At 42.3% G+C, this 21,186-nt stretch overlaps 1 protein-coding gene across 2 annotated transcripts in view; it reads right to left on the bottom strand.

Annotated features, from left to right (window-relative positions):
* The window catches only part of LANCL1 (LanC like glutathione S-transferase 1), a 378,881-nt gene extending 358,219 nt beyond the window's left edge, over positions 1 to 20,662 (bottom strand). Inside the window, exons 1-2 of one of the 2 annotated variants that reach the window (XM_069225656.1) lie at positions 20,536 to 20,662; positions 19,945 to 20,045 (exon numbers count right to left, since the gene is read on the bottom strand). In XM_069225656.1, the coding sequence (XP_069081757.1) occupies positions 19,945 to 20,025 (81 nt within the window). In that variant the 5' untranslated portion in view covers positions 20,026 to 20,045; positions 20,536 to 20,662. Of the gene's footprint in view, positions 1 to 19,944; positions 20,046 to 20,154 lie in introns of both variants that reach the window. The other variant, XM_069225657.1, reaches the window with a different exon arrangement.
* Positions 20,663 to 21,186: the final 524 nt, after the last annotated feature.

The raw sequence follows: 21,186 nt of genomic DNA, 5'->3' as shown, positions 1-21,186 counted from the left end.
CAAATCAAGTTGCACTGCTTGCAAATTCTACAAACCAAAAAACAGATGACACTCAAGCAGATAAAGAAAATGAAACCTAGCTGATTTGTCAGGGAGTGTGAGAGAAAGAAGCAGAAAGTATTGCAAAATGGACTGAAGAAAAGAGGTGAAAAATCAGCTGAAACTGTAAAAGGAGTGCTGACAAAGAAAACAAAGTCATAATGAAATATGATTTAAGTAGTTATCTATAGATGCCACACCAAAAGAACGACAGGATGAGTGCAAAACAGGAAATACACTGCTCTTGACTAGCATATAAAAATATGCCAGAAGAAAGAGAAATTGATTTGAAACTATTTCAATTTTTGCTTAATGAGTCCCATGAAATGACAAACGAACTATCAAATGATCAATGTTAAATATGTTTTCTGATGAAGAAGTCAACTGTTGCTCTGAATTTTGAAGGACTGATTTGTCTTAGAATTTTTGCTTTTATTTGGGTTGGATTATTTCTAACTACTTTTGATCACTTTATTTTTAAGTACTTTTTAATTACTTTGATATATTTGCAATAATAAGTTTATTTCATATATAAATCCTTAAAAACACAACACACACATTTCCTCACAAATAGTTATGCTAAAACATTAAAATACATCAAATGAGTGCAACAAATAGACAAACTACCTAAAATGAGCAAATACATAATTTGTAAATATCGCACAAAATTTCATTCTTATAATCCATGCAGCGTTTGAAAAATTAGCCACATTTGTAGGCAATGGTCTCTTCTGTGCTACATCTTGAAATTCGCAAACCTTTTCTGTAACACATAAACACACAGAGAATGACATATAGGCAGAATCGATTTCTTTTGCACGTCAATATATATAGGGCAAAAGAAAAGATTGTGTGCCTCAGTTTCTGAGTCTATTTTGCAAAGTGGGCAAAAATCATTGCCACTGTGCCCTTTGGCTCAGTTAATGCAATACAAGTTTTAACTGGCAGGATTTCATACCTAACCTTAATATATAACTGGATTGATCTCTGACAGGTGATAACATTTTAAAAAGACTCAAAAATAGTGCACTCTTAAATGTTTATACAACCCTGCCGGAATCCCATCAGGACCTGAGGCCTTCCCATTTTTCAAAACTAGCAATAACATTTTCCACCTCCTTGCATTGAAAACATTGATTAAGCGCCTGATATCTGATTCTAGCTTAGGGAGAGTGTCCCCCTGAACCAATTTTCAATCATCTCTACTGAAGCCACAGTATCCTCCTTATATAATTCTGATATTCTTTTAATAAATGCTCCTTCGATATCATGATCTTCTGTAGACACCCTGCCTGACTCATCCATCACTATACTTTTAATAATGTTTCTACCGTTATCGGACCTAGTCTTCCAAGCTAATAGCCTCCCACATCCCTCTCCATACTCAAAATGCGCTAATTTGCTAGCTTCCCACTTGCTTCTCACAATTGATTCCAGAAAAGTCTCAAGTGAGTTTTTAGCTGCCTGAATATGATGACGTAGATCCGCCTGCCTCGTTACCTCCCTAGTTGTGTTCATCTGAACCTGTAATTTACGGAGATTACCCTCCAAGGACTCTAGTGTGGCTTTAGTTTTCTTAGTCCTCTATGCTGCATAACTAATCAGCTTCCCGCGAAAAAAAACTCTATATGTCTCCCAAACTATAGTTATCTATACCAAGCCTAAATTAATCTAAACAAAATCTTTAGAGTCCCTTTTCAGCAGTTGTATGTTCTCTTCCTCGCCCAAAAGGGATGCATCTAATGTCCACCTGGGATATGCGTGGGGACCAGTAAGTATTATATCCAGCTTAACCGCCCAATGATCTGACAGATGAGATGGCTGATGGGAAATGCCCATTAATTTATTCCGGATTCTCATGTCTACCAGAAAAAAAAAAATTCCTTACTCTGTCCCATTCTAGCTCTCCAGGGGTCAACCAATCCAACATTCTTAATTATGTTGTGGAGATAGCTCCTCATTTTAATTGTGTTAACCGTTGGTCTAGTAGTGGATCTGTCTTGAGTAGGATTAAGCAAAACGTTAAAGTCGCCTCCAATTATTATCTGATTCATCGCTTTATCTGATAGTTGCTCATATAAGGCCATAGGCCCAGGGGCGTCCACATTAGGCCCGTAGTAGGATACCAAAGTATAATCAATCCCCTCTAACTTGGCATTAAGAACGAGGTTGGGAATTCCTTATTATAGTGAGTTAGCCCCAATCTGGGATTCACCTGGTACACCAATATGTTTAAATGATGCTCTAGCTACCCCACTGATAGAGGGAGGAATTGCACGATGGGGACAAATAGTTACCAATGGCTCTGTGGTTCCATGGGAATTATTATCTAACCTGACCTATGCTAAATTATCTAGATTTAAATATATACAAATTAAAACTTTAATAAAAAGGGAGCCGGAAGCAGGGCTTGTCACAGATTGGGCAAGTCACATAATAGATGCTCAGAGGACAAGGAAAGAAGTTTCAAGATGGTACTGGGTACTATTACAGGCTGAGGACCCTTCTCTCCATCCACCTATTGAGGAGTGGAAACCTGATCTCCCGACATTTGATCTTTTGCATTTTAGGCAAATATCTTTGAGGTTACTCTGGTCTGTAGTAAAACCCACTTCTTTGAGGAGGAATCACTTGTTTACCCTACATAGGGTTTATTGGACCCCCAAGAGGATATCTAAAATAGGCTTGCAAAAGAGGAGTAGTTGTCCAAAGTGCGGCCTAGAGGGTGCAGATAATATACACTTTTAGTGGCAATGTCCGGGAATTAAGAATTTTTGGGGAAATGTGGGCAAGATGATACTACTTATCATAAACGGTCGAGCAGAGATTAGTTTACCAATGATTACATTTAGCCTCTCATGTTGACTGGTTATTGTCGGTAAAGAGAGTTTCTGACCTCAACTGTAATAAAGGACAGCTTAAACATCAGAGAATGAGGGAACCTTTTTTGACCTTTTATATAACTAATTTCCCCAATAGGATATGTATGGGGCCATCTCTTGCTAGTGGGTTATGGTCAAAGATTAACTCAAACACAACAGGCGGGAGGAGGATACGGGGATTGGTCCCTACCTATCTTCTCATCTGGTGTCGACTTCCAGGTCTGGGACCTGGTAAGAGCTGTGACAACGTAAGATATCTCCTGTTGTTTATTGTTAATGAGGACTGGAAAAAAAAAAAAAAGAGTGCACTCTTACGGTTCAGAAATCTTTCAGTGATGGACGTAACCTTGCATTTCTGTGGTTCATTGTCCCAATAAAATTCAATGAATCTTTCTTTAAGAATAGTTTTGTGATCCGTCATGCATCTGACGGTCTATCCCATAAATCTGCTAATCCCAAATTATATAACGTTGTTTTTACATACTGTAACCATGAGATGGAAATGTTTGTGAGCGAGGGCCTCTTTTTGACATGGTTATACCCCCACTTTGTGCCTGATGTTGATGTGTCCTAGAAATTGTAGCACCAAGGGCCCCTGTGAACCAGGTTCCCTGGGCCAGAGCTCTTTCCCTGAATGTGTTGTGATGCATTGGCACAATTTGATACACCCTTAGCTACCACCATAAGTCCCTAGTAAGTGGGCACCTATGTGCCCAGGGCATCGGGTACTAAGGGTAGGCCCCTGATGGCAGCAGCACTGATTGTGCCACCCTCTAGGGACGTGCATCCAGATGCACCTCGCACTGCCATTGCAGGCTGAGTGTTCTGGTGTAAACCTAAAACACAAACTTGACATAGCACACTGCCTGTGTGCCCTGTCCACCATACACTAAATTTACTACGGGTAAGACACCCCTCTGGCAGGCCTTACATACCTAAGGCAGGGTGCTGCATATTATATGTGCATAGCTGCAGGACCATCATGCCCCCACTGTGCCTTGCCAAACCTGGGACATAATGAGTGAACAGAGCAGCCATTTTAATACATGTGCTGGACACTGGTCAACATGAGTTTCCCAGCTACATAATGGCCACTGGGTTTGGTATCAATCAACTCAGAATGATAAATCCAAACTGGTGCCTGTATCGGATTTATCCCTAAAGGTACCCAGTGGCCGCCTTAGAGGTGTCCCCTGCAAAAGCTAACTATTCTAGCATGGTTGATGACTGGTTCTATCCAGCTGCCACCTCCAGACAGCCAATATGCAAACCTTGGGGGAGAGCCCTGTCTCTCCGGTTTGTAAGGCAACGCCCTTCCTGGGTGGAGGAGCTAACACCCCGTCCCTCAGGAATGTGCACTGTCCTGGTGGTGAGCTTCAAAGGGCTTACCGCCCTTCAAACTCGACCGCCACGCATGCTGCTAGCAGTAGAGGACAACCCCCATTGCAAACCCCTAATTTTGGCAGGAGCAAAGGTGGGAAACCTAACAAAGGGTAGGAGGTGTGGCCTCACCTGGCATGCACCACCCCTAATTTCGTTTTCTTACATCCTGGATGGAAGTGTTGCGTAAGTTCTCACTATCCTAATGAGACTACTGGAATTGGGAGGCAGAATCACCTGAATTGTAGCGTACTGAGTACAATCCCACACCATGTGACACCTGTCGACTCAATCTGGGTTTTTCTGGCCAAATAGCAGTGCCTCATCTCCACCCAAAAGCGGGGATGATTGTGGCAACCGGGCGCATGACTGAGAGGACTCCTCAGGGGAATCGTGATCGATAAGATCTCATTCCTTTATCTCAGTTACATTAGTCTCACACACGCAAAGACAAACAGAAGCAGAGTATAGTGCAATAAGTTTTACTGAAGTAACTGCATCTTAGATAAAATGGCATGTATTGCAATAACTAGGATGATAAAGAGAGTGAAACACAAAAACAGTCCCACCATGCTTTCACTAGGAATTATATATATATCCTACTTAAGCTATGTTAGAGCACAGTGTGATAAGCCGTAATCCTCCCTTCAGGTTTCCCCCCTGGGAAGACATCATCCCCCACACCTGAGCAAGGAATCCTGTTGCCTAAAAAGACACCGCCCCCATGTAGGCCAGGGATTCAGCAGTCTAAGCAAGCAGCTGTAGCGAAGACATTCAGCAATCAGCATGCAGTTGTAGTCATTTTGCTGGAATCTCCCTCTAATGTGTATGGGACAGAGAAGTGTTTTATAATAAAACAATGGCTGTTCTAGGAAAAATGTCCCCAAGTAAGGATGTGTATGTTTCTGTGAATGTCAGAGACACGGCGTAGCACTTTTGCCGGCAATCCTATCTGACTGCAGCCTTCAGGAAAGCACAAAGTGAAATGAATGCAGTACTAAGAATGTGATGCTTTCCTAGGCGAAAGAACAACTAGATAGAGAAAATAAAACAACACCGCAAATGTGGCTAAGGCTAGAAAAATAAAGCAATGCTGAATAATATGTAACTGGGCTAAAGTGCACAACGACAGGACAAGTTTGCTCAAATAAATTGTCTAAAACATGGCTAAAATAGCTATACAACAGAAGGAAAATAGCCAATTAGGTTTAGGGCAGTGACCCTTCCCACAGGAAGTGGACACTACCAGGTTCCCCCTAAAATGCCCACTAAATTCAGTATTTAGTGGGCATCTCTAGACCAGATAATTAGATTCAAAAGGACAAAGACCAGCCCGAAGAAGAACCAACGCACAAGAATTGTGGGCCTGCTGCACAAGAAAAAGGCGCCAAACCCTGCCTGCTAAACCCTGGACCCCACAATCGCAGCCGCCGAGGAGCTAGACACTGGACTGACCTCAAGAAACCCAGAGCATCTCCACGCATCACAAATCGCCCAAGATCTCCCTCCAGAGTGGAGGTACCACTCTGCAACCGGCAAAGAACCAACAACCCAGTGAGGATCACTTCACTGACTGGCCGATATCACCTGAACCGGAAGTAGCAGCCGGACCCAATGACACACTGTCGACCGCCAAGACAAACCCTGCAAGTGTGGTGGCACTATGCCCTCTGGTGGCAGGACCGTACTAATACCCTGGATATTGGTCAGCTGACATTGGACAATAAGAAAACCCGCTCCCCCAGAGCTGAAAAAGGATCAGGAGGAAGCCCTAGGCGAGGGACTTCAGGAACCAGACTGCCCACGTTGTCCTGTAAGCAGCCCTCAAAGAGACTTACCTCCAGCATCAAAAGGCTCCGTTGAGCACAACTCCTGGATCACTAACTTGCTCTGCACCCGGCTGCCCAGCACCCTGCTACGGAGGAACCAGCTGTGCCCCCAGAGTCCCACACCCCTTGCAACATCGACACCATAAGGGGACCCCATGGCACCACCTTTAAATCTGCAAGAACCACCGTTTTCTATGTGGTCTCCCTCAGTGGCCCTGAACCTGCTCCAAAAGACTTTTCAGCGCTGCTCCGGGCTGGAACTGGGAGCCACCCGAGCCTCTCCAGCTGGCACAGTGTGCCCACCAACGACCTCGACCAGCCTGCAAAAGCGAAACCTGGTAAACACATTGTGCGATTTTATATGCATTTTTAAAAGTGACTGCCTATTGAGTCCTATGGTGCGTAATTACGCATAGAAAGACTGCATTTATTAAAACTTTAAAAATACATATCTTAAAAAGTACTTAATCAATTTTGATAATCTTGGTCTTAAAATTTATATAAAATGTGAAGTATTTTTATAAATTGAGTTATTTCTTCAAATGTGTTTGATGCATGATTGATACTGTGAGTACAACTAATACTTTGCACTTCTCCAAGATTGGTCTAACTGCTCGACGAAGCTACCTCAAAAATTAGAGCATTAGGTGATCTTGTTTTTGACTCTGGCAACCAACGTTTGGTTGCCTGGACCTCCTGCACAGTTGCCCAACTTTGCACACTACATAGAGAGACAGTCTCCTACAATGTTGTTTTATTAAGCAGTAGGACTTCCTCTGATGCAGTTCTATAGGGGCCAAGTTTCTCTGTGTACTGCAGTCTCCGCCAATATAAAAGATGACTCAATTTAACTATATTCTCAACTGGGTGATGGCCAAAATCGATACACACGGGCAGGAAGGGGGACCCTCTGTGGCAAGCACAGAACAGACCTGAGAAAATGTATTTTCTGCTCTAGCTAATTTACTGTTTTCTTTTTTGTCCCCACAGGTCAGCTCCATACAGTGCTACGCCTACTGCCTTGGTTCTCTAAATTTCCATAGCTGGTGAAATTGGATGAGTGTGGGTTCTTTGATACAATCCCAAAATAGCAGATGACTGACATTGAAGTTTTAGGATACTTTTGTCAATTTCTCATGACCACTCTATATTACAAGTCAAGCTCACACCCAGATATTCGAAATCAGAAATCCACTCTAATCTTTCACTCTCATCCTGGAGAATGGCAGTAAATGAATGGTATGGGTTAAATACCACACATTTTAATTTAGCTGCATTCATTTCCAACCCACACTGCCTGCAAAAATCAATAAAGATGATTACTATGACGTGGAGGTCCATTAGAGTTATGGATAACAAAAGTGTATCATCTGCAAAGAGCAGGGCTGGAACTGAAATCCACTTTTTGGGGTATCACTACCTGGAATATCCAAATGAGCAACCACATTGTTTATGTAAAGTGAAAAACGGATTGGGGCACGGGTACACCCCTGTCTTACTCTTTTAGGTGCTGTTATATGGTTTTGTCAATTCTCTTGAGTTGCTCCATCGCACATGTGCATAATTGTTACTATGTAGCCTTATCAAAATGGAAAGAATATTTTCAGGTGCTCCCATTTGAGCTAGCACACTCCACGATTTAGGGAGAGGAATAAGATCAAATCCTGACCTAAGGTCAACAAATGCAATGTAAAGATGACCCTTGTCTAACTGAACAGCTTTCCAATATATGATTCGGAACCAATAGATCTGATCTGCTGTGCTTGTCTTTTTTCTAAACAAAACTTGGAGGTCTAATATCATCTTATTATCTTCCATACATGACATTAGCTTCCCGTGTATCTGACAACAAAAGATTTTTTGGAGATCGCCAATTAGAGTAATAGGTCTCTAGTTGATAGGGACAACTCAAGCTCCCCTTTTAGGTCGAGCGTGCAAGCACTCTGACGTGTTGTAATGTATCTGTGGGCTTTTAACCACGCCCACTGCACGCCCATCACTCTCACTCGTTCATGAGCTTGCCTTTCAAAAATCCTTTGCTAGCATTGGTAAATGCTTTACGTCTGTCCCTCCTTGGGGCAGTTTTGTTACCGCCTTGGCCATCGACCCTGTTACATGGATAACTGTAGGTTTGCCGATATGTCTGACTGCAAGCGAACTTCTTTTTCCTTTTGTGTTTCTCCTTTGCACTCACGCTCATGGTGGCCGTGACGCTTTGAATTGGATTGCTTATGTCAACTGTTTTACTTTTCATGTTTAATTTATGTGACAAGAAAAGCCCAGTTAGGAATTTACAATGCTAATAGCTCTAACTCGAGAAAACACGAGACACATTGCACTGGAAATGCTTGTTAAAGATTGGCACAATTTCAGTGCTCCACCAAGAGTGTGGGATTTCATTCATTTATAGAAATCTATTGGTTACATTATTGATATAGGGGCCCCAGATATGTGGTTCTGCAACAAACAGGTCACCTTGTATTTCACCTGGTCCCAGCTCCTTGCCACAAATTGTATTATCTATAGCCTGATAAGTTTCTTCTAGTGAGATTACTCATGTGTTTCATGAATCATGGCAGTTATATCTTCCTGAATCTATTTCAAATAGGCACTCACTTTTAGGGTCGTTGTATAGCCCCTGGAAATTATCTACCCAAGGTTGCTGCTGTATATGGAAGTCGACCTTTGGAGTTATCTGACGACCTTCATCTGCAACAGTGTGCCAAAAAGTTCTATTCTCCCCACTTTTGACAGCAATTAAATGTCATCCCACATCTTGTTGTTCCATTCATCCCTTGCAGTATTCTGTATTTTTATAATCAATAGTTTGACTGGACTAATTAGTGTGTTGGCATAGTTATATCCTTCTGCTGAACATCTCCCAATCATAAATGATAGTTTAATGTTCTGCAATGATACTTAAAATCATAGGTTACATTGTAAATATAGTTACACTGAAGAGTTTGTAGAAAATTCTTATTGATTCACCAAAGAATTATAGAGATAATTAATTTTCATTTCTGAAGGTTTTACTTATGGAGCTATCACTAAGCTATAGTGTTTCGTGTTCTGTCTAGCATAGAATCATCATCCACTACAATTATTTAGAAGAAACTAATATAGAATATAATCGCCCAATTCATAGATTACCTGTGCTCGCAAATTTTGAGGCAACTGAGCCTATTAATGGTGCTATAGTGTTTCACAGTCCTAACAAAGGAAGCACTAATATACAGAATGTACGTAAACTGAGTGACGTTGAGCATGATTTTATTAGAGAATGTAACAGGCAGAGAGTAAAATAGGGGTACTTGAGGGGTTCAGCAGAAAGGGATTTTGATCTGAAGGAAGCAATTGTGATTACGAATTCACAAATACATCCTAGTCATAGAATCTGGAAGAAAAAAAAGAAGATAGTTCTTCTATCTTCTAAATTAACAAGAAGGATGATCTACCTAATATAGGCAATAGTGTGTGTGCTTATAAATATATCATAGATAGATTTTATATGTTAGGAAGTCTTGATACTAACTTTTAAGGCTTGTATTGCATTTGTAACAAAACTGCTTATTTTACTCCTATCAAGGTTGGGCAGCATCTTATTATTAGCTTTATTTTCACTAAAGATCTATTATGTTAAAAGTTTGAGTGATGTGTGTTATGGAAGAGTGAAGAGAGAAAGTGTGGATCAACAAGTGCTAGATGTGTTTTGGTTTTTTGACTCCTTCTTGTAGGAGGCTGGCCTGTTTTGAAGTGGGTACAAAATGTACTTACACCTTATACCAGGTCCAGTTATCCCTTATTAGTGAAATGTAGTCAGCTTCTAGAAGCCAGGCTCTCTAGGGTTAGTGTGGATAAGTAGCCAAGGCCCAACTAGGAGACATGCAAAGCTCATGCAATACCACTGTAGTCACACAGTACTCACACACATGAAAGAAAATACTCAGTGTTACAAAAATAAAGTACTTTATTTTGGTGACACAAATGCCAAAAATACCACAGAGACTATACTCCCTTAAGAGGTAAGTAATACACAAATTATATACACTAGTATGCAGAAATAGCTGTAAAAACTGTTAGAAAACAGTGCAAATAGTGAAAATCACAATAGTTAGAAATGGGCCTAGAGGGAACACAAACCATATACTAAGAAAGTGGAATGCGAAAGTCGGTTTCCCACCTAGGGAAGTGTAGTGTGTAGAGGGGCGCTGTGAGTTTTACAAAACACAAAAGGTAAGTAATAGAACCCACCCCGAGCCCAGGAATGCAGGAGTAAATCACAGTAACTTTTCTAGGACATACAAGAACACAAGAAGGAAGATTATGCAATAACCAGAAGAGACTGCAAGACATCAACGATGGATTCCTGGACTTGAAGACCTGTGGAAGAAGGGGACCAAGTCCAAGAAGCACTGAAGAGTCCAGGGAGAACAGGAGCCCCTGCTAACCCGGGTGAAGGTGCAAAAGAGGAACCACTGGTAAGGAACAACAGTCAGTATTGCACCCAAGAAGACCGATGCAGGTTTCTGGTTGGTGCAGAAGATGTCCTACGCCGGATGGAAGAATGCAGTCTGGTTTGCTTCACTAGATTCCGCCAAGAAATCTTGGAACACGCAAAGCTCGCGGTTAGCAGAAAATGGCGCTGCCCAGGACCAGGAGGGACCTGGCGGACTCTACCTAGGAGAGGCAGTCAGAAAGGGGTCCCAGCAACTCTGTGAGCCCTCAGAAGACAAGGCAGCACGCACAGGAGTCCCACAACACGGGGACAAAGAAGGTGCAAAAGGAGGCCCACACAGCACTACACAAAGGGATCCCACGCCACCGGAGAACCACTCAGGAAGCTGTGCGTCGTAGGATAAAGTGCTGGGGGAAGCCTCTGCATGGGCTCCCCATGGGTGGCAAAAGTAATGCTGCAGGCCATAGGAATCCCCTGGAACGCCCAGGGTAACTAAGTACCATACACTAGGGACTTATAAGGGGTGACCAGTATGCTAATTTGGGATGAAATAGTGGGTTACCAGTATGTAATAACCATAATTTAAGGGAGAGAGCATAACTACTGGGGTCCTCATTTGCAGGGTCCCAGTAGACACAGTCAAACATACTGACAGGCAAAAAATGGGGGTAACCATGCTAGAAAGAGGTTACTTTCCTACACTCCTATAGGAATAGCTTTAGATTCTGCTATGATTAGAAAACAGTCTACTTTAGTGGAGTGCTTGGAAATTAACACAGCTGGTGCTTTAACTATAATTAATGAAAAAATGTTTGCAGTAAGATCTATGGTGATCCAAAATTGCCAATCTTTAGATTGCTTTTGGCTTAAGAAGGAGCTTGAGATGTGAAGTTTCACCTTTGTTCTACTTACATACCCCATAACACTGAGAATATTATTAAATATACTGATAACATAATTTCCATTCTGAACGTGATTCACCTGATGGGTGAAGCCGGGACTTGAAAATGAACAGTTCATGGTTTAGCGAGGCTGATAAAAGTGTATTAATAAAAATAGCTGTTGCACTAATACTAATAGTCTTGTTCTAATGTTTAAGTTTTCAGAAGCAATTTGCATTAAAGGTTTTAGTTATAATTAGGGCTCCCGATTTTATGGCATTTACTTTATCATTTCCGTCTGTTTTTATCCATATTTATTTTTTGGTCGTTTTATCTGTATTTATCCACATTTATTTTTTATCGCAAGCAAAAGATGACTCTGCAGCTAGAGGTTTTTTGCATTAAATTAAATATGCAATGCACACTTGAAGTTGTTTGTTATAGGTTTAGATATATCTATATATACGGCAAATTAAGTAAACACAATGCATTCATCTGTTTTTTTTGTCAGTCTTTGATTATCCTAATTTTGCTACAAAGGGTTTGTTTGGGTACAAATAAATCGTTATTCTTAAAGTCAACAATCCTGAGTTTATGTTTCCCAGACCAAGCACTCTTAAAAAATGCCTTACAGTATGGATGACATGTGAATCCTGCACCTACACCATTTGTCTTATATAACATTTCTATACACTGATTTACACATGGATTATTCATTGTCTCAGTATGTGTGTGTGTGATGTGAAGTGCTCCAACACCCTACGCTGGTAAGAGGGGCCCTATAAAACAAATGACATACATGCAAGAGAGGGGCTATGGAGGGATTTCAAAGGCTGCACACACTTAAAAAGTTACCAAACAAAACTGAAAAAAACAGAAAGAATAATTGTCCCATTATAAACAAAAAGTGTGCATTTATTCTACAGACATGCTGGGAACGCGGAGAATGTTAAGTTAAGCAGCATGGTCTAGGAGGGGGTGATGGGGATGCAGCCCCTCTTTTAGCAGGGTTTGAAATATTTGTTATTGTGGTCAATCAATCAATCAATCAATACATTTATAAAGCGCACTACATACCTGTGAGGGTCTCAAAGCGCTGGGGAAAAAATGGGGGGTGCTGCTACTGCTCGAAGAGCCAGGTCTTGAGGTGTCTTCTGAAGGTGAGCAGGTCCTGGATCTGTCTTAGGTCAGACGGGAGGGTATTCCAGGTCTTGGCGGCGAGGTAGGAAAAAGATCTGCCGCCGGAGGATTTGCGTCGGATGCGGGGGAAGGGGGCAAGGGCGAGGTTGGAAGATCGGAGTTGTCGGGTGGGGGTGTAGAAGCTGAGTCTGTTGCTAAGGTAGGCTGGTCCGGTGTTGTGGAGTGCTTTGTGTGCGTGGGTGAGGAGTTTGAAGGTGATCCTCTTGTTGACGGGGAGCCAGTGCAGGTTTCTCAGGTGGGGGGTGATGTGGCTGCGGCGGGGAATGTTGAGGATGAGTCGGGCGGAGGCGTTTTGGATGCGCTGGAGGCGTTGTAGGTGTTTGGACGGGATGCCTGCGTAGCTAATGTTGCCGTAGTCGAGCCTGCTGCTGACGAGGGCCTGTGTTACTGTTTTTCTTGTTTCGGATGGGATCCATTTGTAGATCCTGCGAAGCATGCGGAGGGTGTTGTAGCAGGAGGAGATGGCGTTGACCTGCTTTGACATGGAGACGGATAAGTCGGGGATGAAGCCAAGGTTGCGTGCGTGGTCAGTTGGTGTTGGTGGGGTACCCAGCGAGGCTGGCCACCACGAGTCGTCCCAGGTGGAGGGGGTGGGCCCAAGGATGAGGACCTCCATTTTGTCTGAGTTCAGTTTCAGCCGGCTGCCTCTCATCCAGTCGGCGACGGCCTTCATGCTCTTGTGGAGGTTGGTTTTGGCGGTGTGTGGGTCCTTGGTGAGGGAGAGGATGAGTTGGGTGTTGTCGGCGTAGGAGATGATGCTGAGGTTGTGTGAGCCCTGGGGTACGCCGCAGATGATGTGGGTGGCTTCGGATTGGAAAGGGGGGAGGCGGACTCTCCGGGTTCTGCCGGAGAAGAAGGATGTGGTCCAGTCGAGGGCTTTCTCTTGGATGGTACCAAACACGCACTGCATTACAAAATCTCTCCCCACAGTTAAGTTGCAACCTGTTCTAATCCTTCAAAAGATGCAAAGAGAAAGCACAATGTTATCGAGGAAGTTGAGAAGTGGAATGAAAGCAAATGGGAAAATACTTCACAAAGGCAACAGCAAAAAAGGAAAGACTGCGATCCACACAACTCGCAGGAGAGGGCTAATTGCAAAGAAGCAGTTGGCATTCCACGCGCAGTTAAACAAATGAAAGTATTTAATTTTTTCTTGAAATAGTCACCATCATGTATGTACACTGCTGGTGTATTAGTTTTGAAATTCCCCAGTGCCTGCCATGTTCCACCGAGCACACCACTACCTGCTAACAGGCCTCCTTGCTGCCACTCATTGGTATTCATAGGCTATTTTATTAGCGCTGACCCGAGGAGGTCCGACCAGATGGTGCCTAAGGCTTTTTGTATCAGTGAGTCAGACTGCTAATGCACATATTAACACCTCGTGCTCGGCTACTATGCATTCTAGGATGGACGCAGTACTGATTTAAATGTCAAGTGCTCGCACTTCTTACAGTGACCCCCAACCCCTTAACATGCAACATTTGCTGATGTCAATTCGAGTAGCTCGTCTTAAACAGGTCATTGTGGTGTAGATTAGGAAGAGGGGCTTGGCGCTGCAACCCTTCACTGGAGCAGGGCTGCGCGGCACAATTTGTCCGTATTTTCCAGTTTCTATTTTATAAATACACACAAATGAAATTAGTTTTCTGTCTATATTTATATGTAAGAATCCGTTTAAACGGAAAACCAGGAGCTTTAGTTATAATTTGAGAGGCAAGAAGATGAAAACAATGCGCTGGATGAACCGAAGAGACTGCTCTTCATGAGATGACAGCCAGAATGTATGATGATCTCAAAGCCTAGCAGAAGAAACAGATGCAACCAAGAATAAAAAAAAGATGTAGAGGTGTAAGGCAATTATTAGAGGGTGGTAATTGTAGATGAGTTTCAATGTGCTAGAAAATAATTATTAATTTATGAGTGGTCCAGCTGGCATAATTACGCCACATCAGACCACACTGGCAATCATTCATGAAATGCTGCTGAAAAGTGCATGTTTATTTTGGGTGCACAAGCTTTCCGCGTGCATGTTTTCTCTATGTCACAAAAACTATGAAATTCGACTTTAGCTGTGGTTTGTCCTAATACAAATGTATAATATTTATTCAATCTCCCTAATTAAATATGTGTAGCTCCAACCAACAGGATGCCTTAGGAGGTAGGAGCTACTAGCAGATTACTGTTGTAAAACTAACAGATTGACTGGTTGTCAGAAATGCAAAGTATTTACTTTAACCCTTCTACATAATATCATGTCTTGAATTGTGTGTGTCTTCTGCCCCTAAAACTTTCGAAAAAGACGTGTTATTTTGGAGGAAAACCAAATCTTTTGGGCTTTCTTTACAGATGGACTCTGTGTCGTCTATTTACAGTTAGCGGCTTATGATTATGCGGTTATTTTAGTAACAACTTTTTTGCTTTTTGTAATGATACTATTTTTTAATAAACCCACGAGGTTGATAACTTTAGAATTTTATGTTGAGTGGTTCTTTTTATAGCCCTAGACTTAGGGCATCATTACGAGTATGGCAGTCTACTAACCGCCAGACTCGCGGTGGCGTTTGGACGGCCGGCAATGTGGCTCTGTATGTTCAGGATAGTCGACGCGTTTCAGCCCTCCTTCTTTGGGCCTACTCGGGACAATACACAAGGGTTTATGCAATATATAAAATTAACTTTAGGATAAGCAAACTGAAAACACAAATTAAAATGCAGAAATCATTACACAAGAACTAGAGATAGCTGCATGAGAACGAAATTTCTTATATCCATGAAGGTGGAAACATGCATATATATTACCCTTGCCACATGGTGCTTTATACATGATGACATTTATCTCATTTAAAAGGCTGGATTGCCTGGGGTGCTTAGGAAAAAAGAGGCCATTAATCTATCAACATCTGTGTTCGCTGCCACTTAGTAAAGTTAAAACGGGTGAATTATAGAAAAAATTTAGAAAAGGCAAAGTGAACACAGGGAAATATTTTACCAAGCCAATTTTCTTTAAAAATGTGACTCACGTCAGTTCCATTTTCAAAAACTATACTGTAACTAAAAGGGTACCACAAATAGAATAGATACAAAAAATAAGCCTGGTGGAATTTGACCCGCTGAGTTCTGTACATGTTCACCCCCTCACTCTTAACCGAGGAAATGAACTCTGACAGCTCAGTGCACATCAATGGCAAAACTGGTCTCAGCGCTCATTAACAATGAACCACGCCCGACACCATGTTTTAACTTCATGGCTCAGTGGTTTGGAGGAGGCGGGGGTTTGTGATTGGCCAGTGGAACCTTACCTCAGATTAACTTGTAAGTGCTAGTTTCCTTCACTGTTACATCTTGGATGTGTCGATTCATTCCCAAGCACCCCAGACCACTAAGCAAATACAGGAGGTAATGATTATGTTACATGGATCAAGTGACAAAACCATTTTGCCCATATTGACAATTAAGCTAAATCCTTCTATCCCTAACTCGCTTGGGATGATCTTTAATCAAAGCATACTTTCCGGCTGTCACATTCCTGTTAACTCCATTTTTGTTATAGTGTCTTACTGCGCTAAATTAAAAAAATGTGTAAGTGTAAGTGTTAAAAACGGGGTTTCCAGTTGGCAGTGGTTTGCACTCTGTCCAAGTAGGGACCCTCACTCTAGTCAGAGTAAGGGATTCACACAGATACGATAAACCCTGCTCACCCTTTTGATAGATTAGCTCAAGCAGTAAGGCTTACCTAAGAGGCAATGTGTGAAGTATTTGTACACACACACAGTAACACAGTGAAAACACTTCAAAAGGACTCCACACCCTGTTAGAAAAATAGCTATTGTTTATCTGAGTAAAACAAGACTAAAAGGACAAAATTCCAACATACACAAGTCAAAATATCTCTTTTTAAAAGTTTAAGCATGTCTTAATCCACAGGAATCAATGGAGTTATCTCTTTAGCACAAAGTATCTGGTAAGCGCCAAAAACAGCTGTGTTGCGTTGCAAAGCGTTGGTTCCTTACTGTGCAGGGAAAGCGATGCGTTGATTCTTCCTTCGCAGGTGAGACAATGTGTTGGTTCCTTACTGATAGGGGAGGTGATGTGTTGATTCTTTCCTCAGAGGAAAGGCGATGTGTCGATTTCAGGACATGCAGCCTTGGTTCCTTACTGCTGTGTCGATAAAAAATTGGCGCCCAGGGACAATGCATGGAAAAACCAGATGTGCTCTGTTGATGGGACAGCGGTGAAACAGGTGCTGTGTCAATTCTGCAGCTGCGAGACAGGCGCTGCATTAATTTTTCATCCACAAGACAGGCGCATTGCATTGAAGCGTGGATTTTCTCCTTCAAGCCACCAGCTCGCACTTCCAAGGGCCCAGGGACTAGAGTTGGCACCATTTGGCACGTTAGAACTCTCAGCAGAAAAGCCCAGGCATTGACAGATGAAGTCTTTGACGTCCCTGAGTCTTCATAACGGGAGGCAAGCTCAGTCTGAGCCCTTGGAGAACCTTTGGAACCAGGATGTAGAAAGCCAAGTCCAGCCTTTTCACTCCCAGAACAGAAGGCGCAAGCGCAACTGGCAGAGTGGCAGTCCCTCATACAGCATCTAGCTCTTCTTCCTGGCAAAGTTTCCTCAGTTCAGAAGGATTCTAACTATGTGGTGTCAGAGGTCCAGTACTTATACCCATTTCTCCCTTTGGAGTGGGAAAATTTCAAAGAGAAATCTCTGTAGTGCACAAGACCCTGCCTTTCCTGCCCTGGCCCAAAACACACTCCACGGTGTTGAAGACTGCTTTGTGTGATAGCAGGCACAGACCTATTCAGGTGCAAGTGACAGTTAATCCCACCACTCTAGCTCAGGAAAACCCATCAGGATAAGCAGGGCATGCTTCAGCTCCCTTTGTGTGACAGTCTAGAGTGAATTCACAAACATACCAACTTTTCCCCTGACCCAGACGTATATTCAGCAGACAGGCAGAGGCACAGAATGGTGAAACAAAAACATGCCCACTTTCTAAAAGTGGCATTTTCAAACTCACAGTTCAAAAACCAACTTCACCAAAAGATGTATTTTGAAATTGTGAGTTCAGAGACCCCAAACGCCACATCTCTATCAGCTCCCAAAGGGAAATTACACTTCAAATATATTTCAAGGAAATCCCCAAGTTACCCTATGGGAGAGATAGGTCTTGCAATAGTGAAAAACAAATTTAGCAGTATTTCATTATCAAGACATATGAAGCACACCAGTACATGTCCTACCGTTTACATACACTGTACCCTGCCCATGGGTCTGCCTTGGGTTACCTTAGGGGTGACCTACATGTAGTAAAAGAGAAGGTTTGGGCCTGACAAGTGGGTGTACTTACCAGGTCAAAATGGCAGTTTAAGACTGTACACATAGCCATTGAGGCAGCAGGTGTGAGACATGTTTACAGGGCTACCCATGTGGGTGGCACAATCAGTGCTACAGGCCCACTGGTAGCATTTGATTTACAGGCTCTGGGCATCTCTGGTGCATTTTACTAGGGACTTACCAGTAAATCATATAAGCAAATCAGGGATAACCAATCTTAATGACAGTTTATACGGGGAGCACTTGCACTTTAGCACTGGTCAGCTGTGGTAAAGTGCCCAGAGTACCAAAAACCAGCAAAAACTAAGTCCAGCACACAGTTACAAATAAAGGAAGCAGAGGCACAAAGACAGCGGAAACCATGCCAAGGATGCCAGGTCTAACAGGATGTATATTTTATTGTTTTACTGGATAATTTTTCTAAATGGGCTAAAACTGAATTCGTGCCTAAAGCAGAATCTGATGCTGTAGTCAGGTTGTTGATCACGTTATTTTTGAGGGAAAATGTACTTAAAAGCATAATTAGTGATAATTATTCACAATCATGTCTGATTGATTTTTCCTTAAACGTTTTAATAAGGAATGAGATCAAACATAGAACTACCACAATCTATCATCCTGAGGGTAACATTGCCTTGGGATGCTTCAATACTTTTCACAGGGGGAAACCTACATCTAGCAAAGAGCAGCATTTTGCATGTGCATAAGGAATTACTCCCAATATTATAACAAGCCATGGTCCTTTTGAAATGATGAAAGGAAGACCTCTTTTTTTCTAAGGACAATCTGGTTGGATGCCAAAATCTAGGCAAGTAGAGTGGTCCCCTGAGGTAGTAAGGAAAAACTGAGCGTGCATAATTGGTATACAAAAAGAAACATGACGACATATATAGTACAAAAGTATTACAGATGGAAGCTGGTGGTCGGAGTTAAAAAAAAGTTATGGTCAAGAAGGGTGAGCGCAGATTTATTTTATCAACCTTTGTTAGTAAAAAAAAGTTCTGTGTAAGTCTGTTCTACTGAGTGATGGGAAGGTATGACACCTGTGACATGTCTCCAACTGTAAGGGAGCTGAGGGAAATAAAATCACTCAAAAGGTACAATAAATTTAAGTTAGATTGGATGAGGAAGATAGTGGTGTGAACGCAGAAACATGGAATTGATGCTATGTTTGCGGAAGGTGATGTGAGTAAAGCAGGTCATCATTTTGAAGACATGGAAGATGTTTTTAAACCAAAAAAGTTGAGCGATGGCGTTTGCAACTAGAATTGTAGTTATTTGTATATTTTCTTATTCAAAATGCTAGAATTGTCTTTTACCCATTCCCATAATATTAATAATAATTTCGTGAAGGGGAGGTGTGTTATGTTGGGTTTGGTATTTCATATTTGGTACTATGGAGGCTGCTATACTGTTCTCTTCTCTTCTGATTCTTTATGAGGTTATTAGGAATGGTATGTCGTGTTTCTAAGGGGGCAGTTAAACGGAGAGCTGCCTGGAACCAAAGTCCTCGGGTGTACCACGGCTGTAATAAAGAGTAAATCACTGGACTCGTGTATCTTAGACCTGTGTTAAGCAGGTTTTTGAGAGGTTTGTGTATGCCCCCCATATCCTTTTTTATGTAAACACAAAGAGATGTCTCACCACCGTCCGTTTCCCTTGAGGATCTGAAAAACTGCTGTGCCATCCAGCAACATCACAGAAAATTTGACAAGGATCATAGAACACCGAGTATGCCCTTTGTATCACCTACCAACTGCAACGTTGATGCGCAGTGATCAAGGGTCCGAGAAGGGTGTACTTGTTTGAGTGACTAAAAGGCATGGTGCTTTCAACTGGGGACCTCTTGACCTATACTCGACAAATATTTACAAGTGAATTGACTGCAATGTATTCTACGCAAGACAAGTCACTCTGATCCACAAACTCACCCTGCCGGCTGAGTCAAAGTGACCGGAGAGCTGACTGGGGTTGAAGTCGGGATAGGGGTTCTGGAAGGCACGTTCTGTCATGGCGCCACACAGTAACACACCTGGAGAGGACAAACGAAGAAATAAAGCAAGAGAGCAGGTAGAGATGTACACATAACGTTGGCATCTGTCTACACCTATCAAGATGATGGTGATCGTTAGAAGTAATACCTCAGTCAAACTCGCTGATTTTCTGCTCCTGTTTTAGACCTTCGGTATATTTTGTGTGCTTTGGCATCATAGTTAAGTTTGGCTGTGGGAACACACACTGGACTGGCCACTGTTTTTTCTCGACAAAATATACATGAAAGCGTACACTACCTAACTACTCCTTATCTTCCATTGTACACAGAAGTAAAAATCTGCTCATCGTTTTTGGTACAGCGGGTTTGATCTTTTTTTCTTTTAAAATCCAGTGAGCACCAAATAAGGAATAACGTCATTTCGTGGCAAACAGGAGTTACAATGAAAAGCAACAAGTAACATAGTCCCATAATACGTTTTTTTTTACTTAAAAAAGTCTTGGAAGAGGAGCACATATGCCCTACTTACACAGACAGTTCACAAATTCAGCTTAATGTCCATTGACGGTTATTTATTTTTTAGCGAACAGTATGTTTTAGTCCGTGGCGTTAGTACTTCCAGGTCGGAAAGCAGGCAGCCAATCACACGGTTAAACGCATAAAATGTGAGTTTTGTTGTGGAGGGACTTGTGTAAAGTAATCGACGATTGGAGCACATGTGGTAATTCGGCCAATCCAAGTGAGTTTCGCAACAATTCTAACTGCTTTATTGGCTGCGGAGTCCTCACGTGTGCTGTGTGTTTTCGAAACATCGTGGGACGCTGCTCAAAGCTGAGAGCGGTGACTGTCCATGGCCGAGTCATGAGGGATGCGGTTTGGAACTGGCAAATATTTATCCTGAAGAAAGACCCAAGACGTGTTAATAACTGTTCGGCCAGTAAACGTCGAACCTGGTCATGTCAGCAAGTGTTCTACCGCCTGGTTTTTGTTCTTATATGTGTACAACGTAAGCGTAGAAGTTGCACGACGTCTCCTATGTTGTATCTCAGCGTCTTTGTCTGACTGCCTAATCTCGTCATTGAAGTCGAGGAAATACAGGGTTTAAGACATCGCCTAATACCATATATTTATTTCAATCGAGATTTACGTGCTTCGCGTTTTTCAGAAGCAACTTCGTGAA

Source organism: Pleurodeles waltl, chromosome 3_1, assembly GCF_031143425.1.
Source record: "Pleurodeles waltl isolate 20211129_DDA chromosome 3_1, aPleWal1.hap1.20221129, whole genome shotgun sequence".
In the NCBI taxonomy this organism is placed as follows: domain Eukaryota; kingdom Metazoa; phylum Chordata; class Amphibia; order Caudata; family Salamandridae; genus Pleurodeles; species Pleurodeles waltl.
The sequence above is the reverse complement of the archived record's forward strand: the minus strand, read 5'-3'. Positions and strand labels throughout refer to the sequence as shown.